Source organism: Ochotona curzoniae, unplaced genomic scaffold (genome assembly GCF_017591425.1).
Source record: "Ochotona curzoniae isolate NIBS_2020 unplaced genomic scaffold, NIBS_Ocur_1.0 patch245, whole genome shotgun sequence".
Classification (NCBI taxonomy): domain Eukaryota; kingdom Metazoa; phylum Chordata; class Mammalia; order Lagomorpha; family Ochotonidae; genus Ochotona; species Ochotona curzoniae.
In genome coordinates, this window is record NW_024466801.1 from 20599 (window position 1) to 38841 (window position 18243).

Here is an 18243-nt window from a genome sequence, read left to right on the forward strand (position 1 = left end):
CTTACATGAAACTCATTTCATCTGTAAGAACACAAATAGACTGATCATGAAGGGATAGAATAAGATCATCCATACAAATGAAACCCAAAATAAAACTGAAGTAGCCGTATTTATATCAGATAAATAGGATTTATCTAAACAGTGAAAAGAGACAAGCAAGGGCATTATATAATAAAGAAAGGGTTCAGTTCAGGAAGTGGAAATGGCAGTTATGCTACTCTCTATGCACCCAGTATCAGAGCACCCAAAAATATAAAACAAATATTAATATACTTGAACATAGAGCTGGATTCCAGTAAAATAATTGTGGGTGACAAAGCATGCCACTTTCAGGAATGGACAGATCATTTAGACAGAAAATCAGCACAACAAAAGCAGAGTTAAATCACTCCCAGGTGTGACTGGAATGACAGGCCTCTCCAGCACACATTCTAAGATATATTATATTTTTGAGGATAGATCATGGGGCAGGTTATAAGTCTTAAATTTTAAAAATAGTCATATCATGTATCAACTCAGACTAAATTGAAACAAAAATAGAAATTAGTAACAAAACTGTCAAAATTGTCTCTTAGGTTATAGAAACAATGTGAATTTTCATATACTGTTACTTCTTCCAGATTAAAAAAAAAATGGCCACATTTATACCCATTGATTTTACTACTTTAACTCAAGGAGAATACGAAGAAGAAAGCACCACAAAACCAAGGTAAACATAAGATATGGTAAAATGAAATTTCCCCCCACCCTCATAATATGATTTTTACAGCATTGGTAAGCCATCAAGGTGTAAAACTTATTGTGTTTTGTGGAGGATAGTGAAAGGCTCTGGTCAGTAAAGACCTTAGTTTCTTAGGGACTGAGTTCCTAGCAAAACAAATCAACATTGGTAGCTGGGTCTCCCCTGGAGACTAAGCTTGGATATGCACACCGCCCCCCCAAAAAGTAAGAGGGAGTTGATGGGTATGGGAAATTAACAGACAACTGAGAAACCCCACACAGAGGGAGGTTTATAACAGATGTGGACTTCATACAGAAAGTGGCAGCACCAAGCAGATGGAAGAAGTTTGGGCACAGCTGTGTGTTTTGTCCTTTCCCACATTCTTCTTGGGGCATCAGCATCTATGCTGTCACCAATGCAAGACAGGAAGCCACAGCAGCAGCCAAATCAGCCAGAGGCTGGGGGGTGTCAGCACCTCGGCACCCTGTGTGGGCCAAGGGTGGAAATGAGTGAGTGGTTGATTACAGAAGTGGGTGCCCACGTCTGCCCCTGGGCACCATCTTCCCCTTCTTGTTCTTCCAGTCTCCCAGGCCACAAGGCTCCAAGACTGAAACTATGGGAAAGAACAATGTCCCAGATGAAATTCTGAGATTCTTTGAGGAATAGTAGGCAATGTTTGGGCACAGATGCTCCGTGTGTGTGTGTGTGTGTGTGTGTGTGTGTGTGTGTCTGTAGGTTAGAGTTTCAAGGGGAAACTTTGCAAAATGTTTATAAACCAATGGGGTCTCAAAAGAGTTCAAAGAGAACATATTTAGTGATACCTGATGAACTGCTTATGAATAAGAACTTATTTTTTATCCTTTTTTTATTGATTACATTGCATTATGTGACACAGTTTTATAGGCACTGGGATTCCCCCCTCCCCTCCGCAAAACCTACCCCCCCCCATGGTGGATTCCTCCACCTTGTTGCATTACCACAGTTCAAATTCAGTTGAAATTCTTTCATTACAAGCATCTACAAAGCAGAGTCCAGCATCTTATTGTCCAGAGAAGTTCAACGGTTTCTTGGGGAGACCATCTCTTGTCTGAAGGTAGAGCTGACAGAGTATCATCCCAATCAATTAAAAGCCCCAACATTACATCAGTAACAATTTATAACGTAATGGAATTAGTTGACATGGTATTGTGTAACCAACATGTTACGAGAAAGAGAGAGAGAAAAAAAGAGTGCAAGTTCTGAACCACATCCTATGCTTCTACATTGACATTTCAGTTGTTAGTTTACATACAACTGGGTTCTATACACCTTAAAATGGCTATAGATTACTATTCAGCTGTCTCATGTCTACTTTAATTTTAGTATTTAGCAGTTTATAGCATTAAAGCATGATTTTGCAGAACCTGGCTGTTTTTCAGGTAGTCTAACTCTATAACTCTAACAAGACATATGTCAACAGTTTAGGTGCAGAACAGTTTTAGGAGGGGTGTGCAGAGAAATCTTCAATACCCCAGTGAGGAGTAACTAATCTTTGTGTCCCACCCAGTGAGTTATGAGTGCATCCCTGCTGACTGTTTCCTGTCTGTTTCTAAGCTTTATGAATAAGAACTTATGCCTTACTTGTCCCTGAAAAAAGTAGCGCCTTCTTAGTTATATGATTATTGTTGTTTAATACACCAATAGGGACTCCCCCTCCAAAACACACACACACCACCCACACCCACACACCACACACACACACACACACACAACACACACAACACACATACAAAAGGAGTTGCACAGTCTGAATTTCCTTTGCTGCCTTAAAATATGACCTCCTGCATAGATAGATTGTAGACAGTGATTTGGGATTTGCTGAAAAATGTTTTTTCCAGCATTTACAGAGAAGACAATTGTCTGATATGCTGTGGGAAGATTTTACTTTAAATGAGTTGAGTTTTTCACTTTGTCATAAAGGAAGTTAATAAATAAATGTAAAATTTCAGAAGAGTGTCCTGAGTTGGTTCTACCACTAATATAAATGGATAATATTTTTTATCTAACATGAAATCAAGATTTTTATATCCCTTCTCACTTTGCATTTTTACTAATAATTTATAGCATTATGTTCTTATGCTAAAACCACTTATCTCTGTTGAGTACTTAACTATTTGACTTCCAATGTAATTATTTTGGCTCTTGTTTTCAAAATGCATGCTCAAAAATCACTCAAAAGGACAGATATTACACTTTCTTATAAAGTACAAAATAAATATTCAATCTTTAAGTTGTAGCGTGTTTACCATAAAAAGCCATTGCAATTACAAAAGTGAAATTCCGAATAGTGCGCTAACAGTTTGGTGTGTCTTGTTGGTATGATGATGCTTATATTTCTCAGAATATTTTCTTTGTCCTACTAGATGTGTAGCATATGAACAATATGAAGAAATTACAGCAACAGAGACTGAACTATATGAAACAGAAGAACAGGAGACCTTAACCTATGGCGCACCAAGAAAATTCGCTGGATTACTCCAGTCAGGGAAAACAGAAGAAACTGATCAAGATTACTACCCAGGCATGTTGCTTTTTTTTTTTTAAGATTTATTTATTTTTATTGGAAAGGCAGATATACAGAGAGGAGGAGAGACAGAGAGGAAGACTAGGCATGTTGCTTAATCCTTTATTTTATGAAGATGAAAAGGGTTTTTAAAAATGGCCTCAAAATAAGAAATTAAGTAAAAGTTAGTTTACCTTCAAAATATAAGGTTTGATATTTTATTAATTTTCATTCATCATAGCAGTTAGAAAGGTCTTCAAAGACTTTTTGTTTAAACAATTTGAATACTGATTAGAATCCAAATACCCACAATAATAAAAATAAAAATAGCAATAGGGACATCATTGCCACCAAGAATATTTGGCATTTCTATTTTTATAGCAGTCTGTGATCGACATCCCTGCTTAGAGAATATCATCTAATGTGCATTTTTTAATTGGTGAGGAAGATCTCAAAGGTGGTGGCAGCATTTTCTCAAGGCCCCAGTGTCTTCTCTCTGTGCTGTGCCTTGGTTTTTGTTCATCACAAAGGAAAAGGTTGCATCAGAAGTGGGGGTGGGAGGAGCCATTAGACTCAGTGAGGTAAACCAGGCGAAGACAGATGAAGCCTGATCTAGAAAATTTGGCCTGACAGCAGTTGAGGGTAGCATGGTGGTTATCAGAGACTGGAAAGAGTGGTAAGGAGAAAGAAGGATGAAGAAAAGTTAACCAGTGGACAGGAACAAGCAGCTCTAGTTTCTACTGCATGCTAGACCAACTCCAGACAGCAGTAATGAACTGTGGATTTTTTACAATGCTAGAAGAAGGGATCTTAAATGGTTTCACTATAAAGAAATGATCAGGGTTTGAGGTCATATGTATCCCACAAATGTGTATATTTTTATGGATTGCTTAATTTTAAAAAATGTAAGAAAGGAGTAGTCTGAAGACCAGATAATACCAACAACTTCAGTAAAATGATGACTGAAAACTGCCCATTGGCCTTACTTGTGTGCTGTGTTTTGGTAGGATTTCTGGATAAAGAAATGGAGGAGGAAACAGAAGAGTATGCAATTGTTGTGAAGTTCAACTGTTGCAAAAGACAAGCACGGATTAACAACAGGAGAGAGATGGCCAAACAATATATTTTGTTTAAGTTAGGGGTTGCTTGGATGTGCAAAGGAACAAGTTTAATGGTGCATGCATGGAGAAATGGGATCTAAGCAAAATGATGTGTCAAGGACTGATCTTGGATAAGAGGAAAGACATTCCTTCCCTCTTTATTAAACCAGGAGGAATAAAACAAACATGAGCTGTTGGTTTGTTTGGCAGTGGCAAGTTACAGGGATTCTCCTCTGTTCCCAGGGAATTAGGCATTGAGATCTGTTGAAGGAGAGAGCTGGAAGGTTAAGGTTTAAAGATTTTTGCAGTGTGAAAATCTGAAGTCATTGAAGAGTGTTGGGAGAGCAAGTTAATAAGACAATAACATTTTTCTTATGTGTCCAGGGTCTATTAGTACTTAATTAAAACGGAAAACTACCAACCCATCTACTTGTGGGATGTCTCACAGCACTGGGATGTGCAGCTTTAAAGAACTCATAGGTTTGAGTTTGTGCAAGGTTGATGTTTTGCCATGTAGACCAAAGAGAAAGAGCTTAGCAAATTGGCAAGAGTGTGTGGAAAGACAGCATAATCTGCCCTGGATAACAAACAGGGTAAACAGAAATGAAAGGGTAATGGGTGATAAGAAAGTTATGTTCCAGTGGATTAATGCTCTTGATGAAAGTGGAAGAGTACAGTGCAACAAAAAGACATGAACTTCAGAGGAGCTGGAGCTTATCTTTAAAAGAGGGCAAGTTGTAATGATTTGGAAGTGGTGATTGAGATCAAGGAGAAAGAGAATCCTGATCACTGTCTTCTATCCACCCAAGGAGAGAATGTAAACCATAGCTGCTTCAGAGAGCTGAATACCTGTAATTCCTGTTAACACGAGGAGCTCGGTGGTGTCGTCAGGGCTCCTGTTGATGCAAGGAGCAGGGAGAAACTCATGGAACAGGTTAAAGATGGATGACGTTTTTCACAACTCTTGTACAATATTCATAAAGCCAACCAAGTATCTTATTGTGGTCTGGACAATGTTTGAATTTTTCTTTGATTTGTTTATTTAAAAGGCAGAATTAGAGAGAAAGAAGGAAAATCTTCTATGCACTGATTAATTTCCCAAGCAGTAGAGCCAGGAACTCCATCTGGATCTCCTCTATGAGTGATAGGGGTCCAGAGATTTGGGCCAACTTCTGCAAGTGTCCCCAGGCACATTACCAAGGAGCTGGATGGAAGTGAAACAGCCAGCACTCAAGTGGACATTTTGATGTGGGTTGCCAGCATTGCAGATTATGTCTTAACCAGCTGAGCTGCAGTACCAGCCCAGTCTTTGTCTCATCCCCCATCTGTATTCCCCTCCCCTCGACCCCAAGTCACAGTTGAAGACCTTACCCTCAGATGCCTGGAACAGGGTTGGTGTGTGATCTCTGGTTATGCAAACTGGAGATAATGGCTCTCTTCATCAGCAATTGACAGGCTCTTTATTTTGTAATTATTTTGTTTGTGATTATTATGTCTAAACTCCTATTACCTCGTAGCTCAGGGATTTGTACTACATAGATATGAAATAAATGAGGACTTGTGAAATCCATTCACTTATAAAATGTCCTATTTTCGATAACCTTTCCATTCTTCTGTGTGCTTAAAATGTGCCAGTTATGCAAGCCATAAAAAAATATGAAAAGTAGACTTTCTTTTGCTACTTTTTAACATTTATATCTAAATATGTTCTGGATTCAGTTGCCAAATTACGGTTAATAAAGAGTTTTTTTTCCCATATTTCATGAGAAGTCACACATTAAAGATGTAAAGGAATAGAATCAGCTGCTTCCTGACCTTTTGGCTAAAATTAAGTGTACTGTCATAGTAAAATTAACAGCATGGCTCCTTAGCAAGCACTGACTATGTGCTTTAAGTGAATTAATTCTTGGCAACAAACCTATGTGACACTTACAAATAAACAAACAAATAAACAAAAAAACAAAAACCTTCCTTCAACGCTGAGAAAAGTGACACAGGCAAATAATTCACAGGGTTGATTGCAGACGTGAGTGGTAAGGTTTATGTCTGAGCTTGGGACCCAGGCAGTTTGACCCAGGGCCTATGGCCTCACGTGATGAGCGTTAGCCTCATGTGATGAGCGACTACATTGCATTAAATGTGTACTGTGACATTATTTATAGCACCTGCTGGTTAACGAACTAAGATTTCATTTTCAGATTATTTCATGGAAGGTATTACTCAAAAACCCGTAGTTGTTCCGAAGCCAGGGACTCCTAAAAAGAAAGAGAAACCAAAGGAAAAAGAGGATGAAACCCAAGTGTGTCCCAGGATGAGGAAAGCCAAAGTTCCACATTATGATACCACAGGTGAGTGTTCCTCTCAACCCTCCTATTGAGAGGAAACATGAGGCTGTTTCACATTGCTCTGTGGTTTGTGTGCTGACACAGAAACTGATTTCAGAACAATTTACTGAATTTTCTGTTTGATTGCTTAAAGAATTGTTTTCAATTTCTGAAAGCTATGATTTTTGTAATGAGGTGGCATTATGGTAATAAAGGATATGGAATTGCAACTGGATAGACAAACTAAACTTTTGCTGTGCTTTATTTTTATTTTCCAATGATTTTCCTCTAGAAAGTTCCACTTGAACTTTGAAATTTCTTGCTTGTCTGTGCTGTTTGTTCTTATCTCAGTGTAAAAGTGGAATGTAGGCCAGACTTTCTCCAAGTCTGAGTATAGCATACCAGTGAGTAAAAAGGGTTTCTGAAAAAATAGAATTAAAAGATAAGGTAACAATGCCATGAACTTTTTAAAGCCGCTTATATTTTTCTTTTTAGTTAGCATTCAAGATTCTGTTAGAAATTCAGGGTTTTTTTTAGAAACTTTCTAGGTTTTTAGAACATGGGTATTCCTTAAATTTTGTTCTTTGGAAATTACTCCTTATCTTCCTCCACGTGCCTTCATTTTCCAGAAGGCTACAGAATCTTGCAATCTGCTAAGTCCCCCTGAATAATTTATACTTGGGCAATGTTTCATAAGACAACTTGAGTAATCCCCACTGCCTGCCAGGGTGTGCATTGGCAAGAAGCAGGAGTCAGGCCACTGGTGTGTATACTGAGTCTATGCATGCCAGTGTGGCACATGTGCTTGTTAACCGGACCCTCAACCCCAGGGCTAAGCATCCACCCCGTGTGGTGTTTACCCAGGTGGATAAACACCATTCCTTCTTTGCTCCTGTTAATAGCTAATTTTCTCTGTACTTGTGCTCTGTGTAAACTTTTAGGTTGCCATGTAAATATTTTTCTTTATACAGCAAAATTTGAAATAAGTTATCCTTAAGGGATGCTGTTCTTTGCACTTATGGCAGAGTTTTATTTTAATATTTTATACCAGAACCAAAAGATGATGATGTGATAAGAAATATTTTTAGGCTAAGAGAAAAGCTTGATTAGCCAATGACATTACCACAACACACTTTGAAACATAGACCTTGTGAAAAATATATTCCAAAGAGTATACAAAAGGTATTGTTCCACCATTTTATTCCATTTTGAATTATAAAAACAAATTGTTCCAAATTGTTTTAATTTTTATTTTTAGTTCATTTGTTTCATTTCCTTCTATTGTTACACTAGCATCAAATTGTTGAGTGGAAAATGCTGATTAAAGTACTAAACATCGCTTTATTTTACTTATTTAAGGAATGAAAAATGGATAGGATAAGGCTATAATACTTCAAAATATTTGTCTCTCCTCTTATCACTTATTCTCATCAGGTCCTCGGGGTGCCATCTGCCTGAAATGTGAATCTAAACTTTGTTCTCTATTATCAGTGTGTGTGTGTGTGTGTGTGTGTGCGTGTATGTTGTGATTTAAAAAGATATCCTAGTGTAATTTTTCTGACAGTCTGTCCTCACTGCAAGTTGTTGGCACCTGATTTTCACACCATAATCTCTTTATCTTTTCTGTTCTGTCCTTACTCATTAGCCTCTTTGTTCAGAAAAAGGTGATCTTGTCCAAGATTGTGTTACCCAAGGGAGGAAGTCCTGGCAAGACCTAGGCTCTCCCTCCTCCGGGTGTATCACAGCAGACTGGCTGAGCAACGTCCTGTGTTCCGACCTTCAGCTGAGTGATTCTCATGGTGCAATCCCCAGACAGGTCACAACATCAGCTTCAGCTCAGGCTGCATTAGGAATACATATTCTCATTTCTGATTCAGTAGGCTGAAGGTGTAAACTGGAAGGACCTAACCATCCACATTTTATTGAGCTCTGCTGGTGATCTGATGAGCAATCAAGAACCGTTGCTGCAAACAAGGGATCAACCAACTGTTTCCTGAAAAAGGAGCAGCTTGTGGCTAGTGGAGACTTTGCAGCCATGTAATTCCTGTCATTGTAATGGAAAGGCATGCATAGGACATAACAGAAGGGACTATGTTCCAGTCAAGATTTATTTACAAAATCTGGCACCTGGCCATGGTTGGTGCCTTGCTACTCTAGATTGTTCTTAGGAGAATAGATGCTCTTTTGATCATTGTTTGGAGGTGGCACAATATTAAAAAGTATATGCATAAAGGGAACAGACACACCTAATTTTAATTATCTACACACACTGTACTACCTTGGGCATGTTCCTGCCCGCTGTGAGCTTTGTTTTCTTTGACCTTGAAATGAAGACAATAGTTATGCCCAGAGTGGCGAAGACTAAATGAGGTGAAACTTGTGCCATGGGACTTGACAGTGTATTTAGTAATTAAAAGAAGTCCTAGCTACACAAGGTGCCATGGACTTCCAAAGAAAGTGTTTTATTTGTATGTAAGAATATGAACATACGTTTGATTTCATTTGAAGAAGAATTTGTTACCTGGAACATATTATGGTTCTCTAGCTGAATTTTAAATTATATGTGTAATTGGTGTAAAAGCATTGTATGTAACCTAAGTTTCTAGTAACCTCACATTTTGAAACATAATTTAGAGAACGCATGTTTCAAATGACCATATAGCTATAACAAAGCACATATACTATGTGAGCCATCACTCTGCCTTTATTTGTCATTTTAAAATCAGATTTTCTTCCCTCCATTTCATTTGAGAGACAGGAAGGGAGTGAGGGAGAAGGGAGAGAGAGACAGAGAAGGGAGGGAGGGAGGGAGGTGGAAGCAACTGAGACAGAAATAAATAACCTTCCAAAAATAAAAATATTATGAAACGGGGTTCAAAATCACTTCAGTGAGAAACTATTTAGAAGTTTGTGGGAACATTACTGAATATTAAGTAGTTTTAACAATATATCTCAGTAACCCAAAGAAGACCAAATTAGACTTCCTTATAATTTTAGATGGCTTTCATTAATAAAAGTTAATCCTTTTAAAGTAAAATAAATTTCACTTAAGCATTTTTAGAAATGGGAAAGATTTTTCAATAATACCAAATAAATGACAGACAGTTAATATCATTTATTGCATAGTTCAGGACATGCTTTTACTCAGAGTTGGATTTTTTTTTTCTTTTAGAATTCTTTTATTTTGGCAATTATTCCTTAAATAGTTGATTAGGGCACGAAGAGTCAAGGGCTACAGGAAACTGGGTAAGACCATTGTTTCCACATTTATGTTATTAATTTTTTTCTGTGTCCTTGGTAAGGAAAGAGATAAAAGGAAAAGCCCCACCCAGGCTCCCACCCCTCCCAGGTCTCTGACTTGGGGCATGCTCTGAAGGTCCTGTTCATGCAGTTTTCATAGTTGAACAGTTCTGTATTGCTGCCAATCTCACCACTACAAGCATGATGAAATCTCTTCAGAATCCACTGGCTGATAGTCTCTTCATGATTGGGGTTCTGAGATCAGCAGTTCAGTTGGAGGGATCCCCAGAGAAACTTCGTCTGAGGTGATCCCAGACCTGATTCTTGTGTGTGCTTGCCAGTACAGGGTCTGGCACAGTCCGTCGCCTCAATCAGCTTATGCACATGCTGGTTGTTGCAGTTGCTGGGTCGGTCCAGCAATTTTGTTTGCAGTTTTGTTTCCAGCCATGTCTTCTACGCGAACCAATGGTTGTTGCTGTCCAGCCCGATCCTACCCACTTCATACTCTGCCCTCATGCAAAAACCAGTGGGAGCTTCAGCCTAGTTGGGGTGACTCCCTATAACCCCCTCCAGGCCTAACCCAACCCTGATTCCCATGCTTGCCACTATGTACCACAGACTTGTTCAGTCTGTCCCACATGCCATTTAGCTCTCGTACATGTCAGTGGGCATTGAAGCCCATTGCAACCTAACCTGCCCTATTATCCAACCCACATACATATTGACGGGTGCTGTTCTGTCTAGCCACCCCTGCCCCAATCCTGGTTTTCATGCTCTCCAGTGGGAGTGGTAACCCAAGAGGGAGGCACCCACTGTTTCCCTCCTAGGCCACTCCCTCTCCTGGATTATGCACTCTCCAGGTTGTTCTGGAGTTTAGCTTGATAGACTTAGCCCCCAGTCTAAAGCCCAACGATCCCTCACCCACTCTAATTTATGCTTGCACCAGAAGGCGCAATCAGCCTAGTCTAGCTTTTCCCTGATCTAGCTTACATGAGGCCCACAGGTGTTGCAGCCCTGCCTGGTCTGGTCTGCCCCCATCCCAGTTCACGCTCTCCAGTTGGAGTGGCTGCCCACCAGGGGAGCCCTCCACATTCCCCCTGCCAGCTTTGCCCCCTCCTTCCCTGGTTCTCACATGTGCTGGTTGGGTGCTGTGGCCCAGTCTGGTATGGCCTACCTCACCTTGGCATTTGCCAATGGGTGTTGTAGCCTGACCAAGCCTGGCCCACCCCCAATTCCAGCTGATGCTGGTGAGGGTTATAGCCTAGCCCAGCCCAGCAGGCAGCCAATCCCAGCCATAATGTACACTGGTATGTGTTGCGACTGAACCTGGTCTGACCCACACTCTGTTCTGGAGCTCAGATTTGCCAACGGGTGATGTGAACTTGTTCAGCCTGGTTTGCCTCTGACCTATGCTAAATGTATGCCAGTAGGTACCTTTCCCTGGCCTGGTCTGGGCTGCTCCTTATCGTGGTTCTTGCACTGACCTGCATCTACTGTGTCCTGCCAGAGGAGTTGCCCAGGCTTCTTCATCAGAACCTCTCCCATTGCCAGATCTCATGCATACTGGTGAGTCCATGAGCCAGCCCTACTTAGTCCATCTCCTGTCCTAGCAGGAACAGTGGCCTTTCCTGACTGGCCTTCAACCTATTCCAGTTCTTACATTTGGATGTTTCAGCCAAGCCAAGGATTATCCATACCCAGACACAGCTCACACATGGCTCAGTAGGGGCAGAAACCTTGCCTAGTCCATCTTACATATACCCTGGTTCTCCGGATCACTAGATGGTATTGGAGTCCAGTCCGGCCTGGTGCATCCATTCCCAGTCCACACTTATGCCAAGGGAGACTGCAGCCATATCCAGACCAGAACACAGCCCCCACTCCAGCCCCCGCACTCACCAGTGGGAACCCCAACCCAGTTAGGGTGTCTTCTTAGCTCCCCAGTTAGACCTGTTCCCAACCATAGATTGTGTGCATGCCAGTGGTTGCTCTGACCCAGATGGCTTAGCCCCTCACCTGTCTCAGCCTTTGCCTTCATTGCTGTGTCCTGTATCCCTGGCTCGTGCAGACCAGTCAGGGTAAGAGCCTAGCTCGGCATGACCTGTGCAACATCCTGATTCTGTTCTTCCTTGTGAGTTAAGGTTTGTTTGGCCCCCTTCGAGTTGCAGCTCAGCCCACCCCACATCCTGTTTTTGGATGCACATTCAGGTGCTGCTGCCTTGAGCTGCCCAGACTGTTGTCAGTTCCTTTACCTGTAAGTGATGGCAGGTTCTATGGTTATACCTAGCTCAGCCCATCACCACCCCAACTCTTGAGCTAACCAGTGGGACTTGTATTTCCACAGGATTGGGCCCATACTTCCCCTGTGAATCTATCCCTAGATCTGGTTCTCTCACATGTTGGTTAGTGTCCTGACCCTGCCAAGTGTGACCCATCCCCTGTTCCACCACTCAGTCAGGTACTGGTACCTAGCCCTGCCAGACATGCCCCCAGTCATAGCTTTTGTATGAACTGGTATGTAGCAATCAGTGATGCTCTATGCTAACAGCCCATCTCGGGATTTCCATGTGGGTTGGTAAATCAGTCTTGCCCAAAAGGAACTTATGCAGTCTCCCAGTCGTCGTCCCAGTCCCCTAACAGCAGTTAGGGTTACTTCTTCTGGGGGGCGGAATGAGAGAGGAGTTAGAGTGGGTAGTAGGCAGTTTGGGTATTCTGGGTCCCTGAGTAAAAGAGAATTTCCCCACCATGTCTTGAACTCACCAGAGTATGTCTCTCCCAAGGGACAGGGGTGCTATTAGCATATCAATTCCCCACCAGAAATATCGGCCATTACCTCCCGCCACTGTGGGAAGGCCTCAGGCCGATCCCTTTATCATTGAAAGGAGAGCAGGAAGAAGTAATACACATCTGCCCAAGGCCTGGAATGTCCTATGTCTGGCACCTCTGTGGCCTTTTGTCCCAAGGCCAGGTACCATGGAAACTAGGAATTTTCTTTGTTCATGGAGAAACATCTTTGAGGGAAACCTTTAAAAGGTGCATTCCCCACCATTAATACGGGTTTTGCTTCTTGTCCTCCTGCCACTATGGTAGAGCACTAGGGTTCTTTTTTACTTTTCCTTAAAAAAAAAAAAATATTAAAGTTGACATTGATCTCCTAATGGTTTTAAGGATAATGTATGTGCACACATTACTTGGTATTAAAATTTGTTAAGTAACTAGTAAATACTTAAGGCTTCATTAATATAAAAGCAAGTGCTAAATTTAATAAGCCAAAAGGCATTGATGTTGGCAGACAAACTTAGTGGAAAGTTTCATGTATGTTAAAGGCTGTCACCAAGTTCTTGGGGTTATTAAGTAATAATATACATTAATAAGCATATAGATAAAAGTTGCCTGAAGTTCTATCACCAAATTATGTTTAATAATGAAAGTAAGCATGCTTACTTTTCCTGAGATTACTCTTGTTTAATTTTGATTAGATACAATTTGATGCTAGCTTTCCACAATGATAGTTTTAATCTGTAGTAACCTTGTTTTGATTTATTGGATGATTTTTGTTTTAGTCATTTCATTAGTTATTGTAGTCAAATTGATTTTTTTTTTTTTACATCAGCAACCTTTGAATGATGATGGAGAGCTTGTATATTGCCTTCCTCGGGTTCATCCTTTTAATGCGCTTTACAACCCATATGACCTTCAGGTAGTGTCCACCTCCAAGGCTAAACAAAGTGAAGAATTTTGGATTGTTACTGCATCGTTTGTCTCAAAGGTAATATTGAATGGCTGTTCTCAGCATTCAGAACAACAAAATATTGCTGAACTTAGAACTTGATAGCACAAATTTATCTCTGTGTTTGAGAAACCCAGTCCTTTGAGAGCAATTTAAATTTAACAATCCTCTTGGGAACAAAGTTATTACTAGTGATGTTTTTTCTTGGTAGAGTTTTCACTTTCAAGGTTCAATTCTGGGATTTTTTTTTTTTTTTTTGCCTCTCAAATCCTTTATTTGTTTACAATCTTTTAAAGAACTAGAAAACAGGTCTTTTCTGGCATAATATTAAGTATATCAATAACGGAAAGGTCACGCTCCTCCCACTGGCATGTTTATCAGAGCTCCTTTGTCAGATACAGAAATGCTCTATTTATGCTCTTGCACAGTGCTTTGCTACTTAGTGCAAGTCGTAGTTACAGCCTCCCTTGTTTTGATCATTTGCTTCATATCTGCCTGTTTGCTCTCTGTCTTCCCAATCTCCCAACTGAAACTGTGAAGTATATGTGGGCAGGACCACATTTATATGAGGCTGAGTGTGTGTAGATATGGAAATATCTGTAACATGCCGTATCAAGTGTAAATGAAGAGAATGGTGTCGGTATACATGGAGACATACATGATACATATTGCTGATGGCATAGGCATACTCTTTCTGGAAGAAATTTAATCAGATGTGAGCATTTGGATAGGAGAGAGAAACTCCTGAGAAAGAATTCCTTGACAGAGTGGATGTGACTTTTCTGAATGGCATGAGGGGGTATCTGGATTGTAGGATTATAAGCTATGTTGGGCTGCTCTATCTCTGGTGGTACAATAAAGTTCATAAACAGTGCTTTTATAGAAACTGAAAATTATGAGGCTCATAATTTGAAAGGCCGTTGTGGAAGGTATCTTAGACTGGGGAGAAAGCTTCTTCTCTCTGATGGAGCACAAGAAATAGCATGAGAAAAGGCAAGGTCAGAAGCAGAGTGATGGCAGGTGTCAAATTTAGGTGTAAATAAAGTACCTAAGGATTCAGATGTGGGAAAAATTAATTATAAAGGCAAGGAGGTATAAGTCAAATACAGGATTTCTTAATTTCTTAAAGATGGTACCTTTAAAGAAATTAACGTTTTTTTGCTTTATAATTGCAGGTTGTCAATAAAGTTGAGGGCATGGATGTAGGAGAACTCACGCCTACTTTGCGATGGCTATCGGAAAGAAAATACTGCTACTTATTACAGCATTTCAAGATATTTTCCAAATTCCGGTGAGAGGAGTACAAACAAAACCAACTCTGTCATTTGAATTTCTTAAACCATAATAATGACATATTTATGGAAAATTATAGAAGTAGAGTATTCCACAAAATCTTTTTTCAAATCTTACTTATTTAGGTATTAAAACTCTCCATTTAAAACATTATGAATATGACAAAAACGGTATTTTATAGTCAAGTAAACTTATACTGTCTTGATTTTACTTTTTCCTAGGATTTATTTTGTTCATGAAATTAATATTAGCTTACTATATTCATTTTATATGAAAGGCAGAGTCAGAGTTAAAATCGGCCATGCATCGGCTCACTCCCTGAATGCCCACATTAGCTTGTTCAGACCAAGGCCAGGAGTTCTGGGTGTTCCATGTGGGAATCCAGCTACTTGAGCTACATCAGGATTCCTCAGCCTCAGATCATCCATAAATTAACACACTGATGTTTTTTAGTTTGTACCTAGTTTATAATTAATTTTATTGGTTTCTCTCAAACGTCTATCTTTTCTTGCAGTCGTCTGTTATTTCCTGAGGACTCAGAAAACAAATAATATTTTAATGAGTTTTTTGTCTGTTTAAAAGGTAGAATGAGAGGGAGAGCTTCCATCCTCTTGCATTCCCCAAATTTGGGAACAGCTGGGACTGGTTCATGCCAAAACCAGCAATGTGGAACTCCATCCTTGTCTCCGTGGTGGGCAACTTGGGCCCTCATTGAGATTCGTGTGTCACAAGCAACGACTTAGCCTACTGTATCATGATGCCTGCCCCCAGTCACAAGACTGACTTGAGACATTTCTAACTTACAAGGCCTCACTCAGTTTCTTTGAATAATATATGATTCTCTCAGAGCTGCCAGACACCTCCGGAACTCCTTCAATTTTCTGCGTTTCAAAATCGGCCAATTTTCTGGCTGCCATCCTCCCATGCCTGCCATTTCCCCCTCCATTCTGGCTCTTAACCAGCTATAAAAGGAAACTCACACCTCAGCAGTTATTTAAAAGTGGCTCTTCTTCGTAAGATGCAGAGGCTCTTCAGGAACTGATTGTGAGGGTGTACTGAATAAGTCTCTCATATTCTCCTATTGAGGTGAGGGACATTGTTTAAGTGGTGAGCGTATATGTTCCATTGATGAAAATTATGACTGACAAGTAATCACAGAAGGAGACTTTTCAGTTATTCATACAGGTTGAGTTTTTAAATCATAAATGTCTCCTTTCATTAATATTGAATAATGTCAAGATGATATCTAGCCCAGTAATACTTTTTAATATTTATTAGAATTTTGGAAATAGGGGTTGGCACTGTGGTGCAGTAGACTAAGCTTATGCCTGTGGCACTGGCCTCCCACGTGGGTACAAGTTCAAGTCCTTTGCGGTTCTACTTCTGATGCAGCTCTGGGAAAGCACAGGAGGATGGCTCAAGTCCTTGGAGCCCTACACCCACGTGGGAGATCTGGAAGAAGTTCCTGGCTTCAGATTGGTTCAGCTGCTGCCATTGCGGTCATTTAGGGAGTGAACCAATAGATGGAAGTCCTCTGTTTCTCCTTCTCTCTGTAACTCTGCCTTTTAAATAAATAAAGAAAAAAAGGAAATAACAAACTCTTTTATCCATGCAAATTAAAATGACTTTACACTTGCCTTTTGCTCTATATTCTGTTGATGACTTGAGAGAGAATTTGTACACTTCAGTATTTCATCACTCAAGATGATACGTGCTTTACAGAATTCCCTAATACTAAGCTTTTCCTAAATATATTCTATATGAATACATGACTTATGAGCACCGAATGTAAGAAGTGTCTTTCCTTTCAGAATTAATAAAACCTTTGTAACTTGGAGATTGAATGTTAAAAGAATGAAGCCAGAAAGGAGCAAGTAAGTCTTGATATGCCATGTGTTTATATAAGTTTCAAAAGCCAAAGTTTGAAAGTGTAGTGTGAGAGCAGGTACAGTACAATTAGAAAGTCACAATGCACTGCCTTTATGATTCAATCTAACCGACTTTAAGTGCTTTTTTTCCCTAATGTACCATTTTGTGATCACCATACTATAAAGGACCTTGGTGAGCATTCTTAGTCACCTAATCTCATCTTTTTGCCTATGGGAAGAAGAGGGATGAAGCCGTATGAGACAGTTAATTCTGTTTTGTAGGATCTCCGGGAGTCAGGGTTTTCTTTAATAGGGTTGCTGGTTTTATTACATTTTTTGAGATTGTGGTGATTAAGATGCAGTTGTAAGAAAATATACCATAAGTCCCCCACTTGTCTTTTCCTGTTTTCCTCCAAGAGGATAATATCTTGCAAAAGCTTTAGATGATCATGGCAATATTCAGGACATTTGCCTTGGTGTAATCAAATACAGACTCATCTCTACCACCACAGGATCCCTACTGTTGACTTTTAGGCTATTTGCACTTGTTACCTTGTTCCTGTTTCTACTGTCTCCTTAACCTGTGGCAACCACTGGTATGTCCCCCTTTCTATAACTTTGTCTGACCAGGAATGATATCATTAACAATAAGAGGATATTGTTGGAGTTACATAGATTATGGATGTTCAGGTACATGTACTTATCTTCAGACAGATCAAATGATACACACTGCATATTTGTATCGCTTGTTAATGAGGACATGACAAAATGGTTTTAGAAAGATATTATATAAGAAGAATCATAGAAGATACAATCCTTGGGTTTGATTCATTTCATTTAATATAACTCAGATTATTTTGTTCCTCTGGGTAATATTTTGACTTCACTATTGCTTTTTCTTCAGCTTGATAAAGCCTGCTATTGAGACTTCCTATTGATTTATTCATTTTGGTGATTTTATTTTTCTCTAGGATTTACCATAAGGTTTTCTAAATTGTCTTTGTCAAGCTTCTGTTGTTTTCCAAATTTGTTCTGTTTTTCAGCTCTATATTCTTAGAGTTTGCTGAACTTCTTTGAAGATTATTCTGGATTCTTTGTCAGTTATTTCACAGATCTCCATTTCTTTAGTGGCCATTGTTGGTTTGTGAGTTTTTTTAGAAATGTGATTTTTTGTGTGTCTTTGTAGTCTTGGTGTCCTTGCACTGGCATCTGTGCCTTTGAGAAGACAACAGAGTTTCTGGCTTTTCCAGGTGTTTAATTCAGCCTGGGTAGGCTAGCTGGCAGTGATTCTTGTCAGACTGACTTTGTTTTTGAGTTTTCTAGATAGCAAGCTGCTACCTTTGATTTGAGTTAAGGTTGGGCATCTAGTGGGGCTTTGTGGTCAGGCACAGCTGATGGCTAGGTACTGTGATTGCCTCTGACCAG

The 18243-nt window shown here is 39.9% G+C and overlaps 1 protein-coding gene across 4 annotated transcripts; it reads left to right on the plus strand.

Annotated features, from left to right (window-relative positions):
* Positions 1 to 631: 631 nt before the first annotated feature.
* LOC121166831 (dynein heavy chain 14, axonemal-like) lies at positions 632 to 17616 on the plus strand. 4 transcript variants are annotated; one of them, XM_040996128.1, is made up of 4 exons: positions 632 to 709; positions 3124 to 3281; positions 6562 to 6711; positions 14833 to 14946. In XM_040996128.1, exons 1-4 carry the CDS (start codon positions 633 to 635, stop codon positions 14841 to 14843), a joined length of 396 nt encoding a protein of 131 aa, XP_040852062.1. In that variant the 5' UTR covers position 632; the 3' UTR covers positions 14844 to 14946. The 4 variants fall into 4 exon arrangements, with proteins under 4 accessions (XP_040852062.1, XP_040852061.1, XP_040852064.1 ...); XM_040996127.1 differs by lacking the exon at positions 14833 to 14946 and adding an exon at positions 13628 to 13702; XM_040996130.1 differs by lacking the exons at positions 632 to 709; positions 3124 to 3281 and adding exons at positions 13628 to 13696; positions 16762 to 17616 and having other exon boundaries at positions 14833 to 14948.
* Positions 17617 to 18243: the final 627 nt, after the last annotated feature.

Excerpts from the sequence above, each read along its gene's own strand:
- LOC121166831 (XM_040996127.1), top strand. The coding sequence starts at position 633 with ATGGCCACATTTATACCCATTGATTTTACTACTTTAACTCAAGGAGAA. Across the intron at positions 710-3,123 it reads GAAAGCACCACAAAACCAAG|ATGTGTAGCATATGAACAAT; the intron begins GTAAACATAAGA and ends TTGTCCTACTAG. Across the intron at positions 6,712-13,627 it reads TCCACATTATGATACCACAG|GTAGTGTCCACCTCCAAGGC; the intron begins GTGAGTGTTCCT and ends TATGACCTTCAG.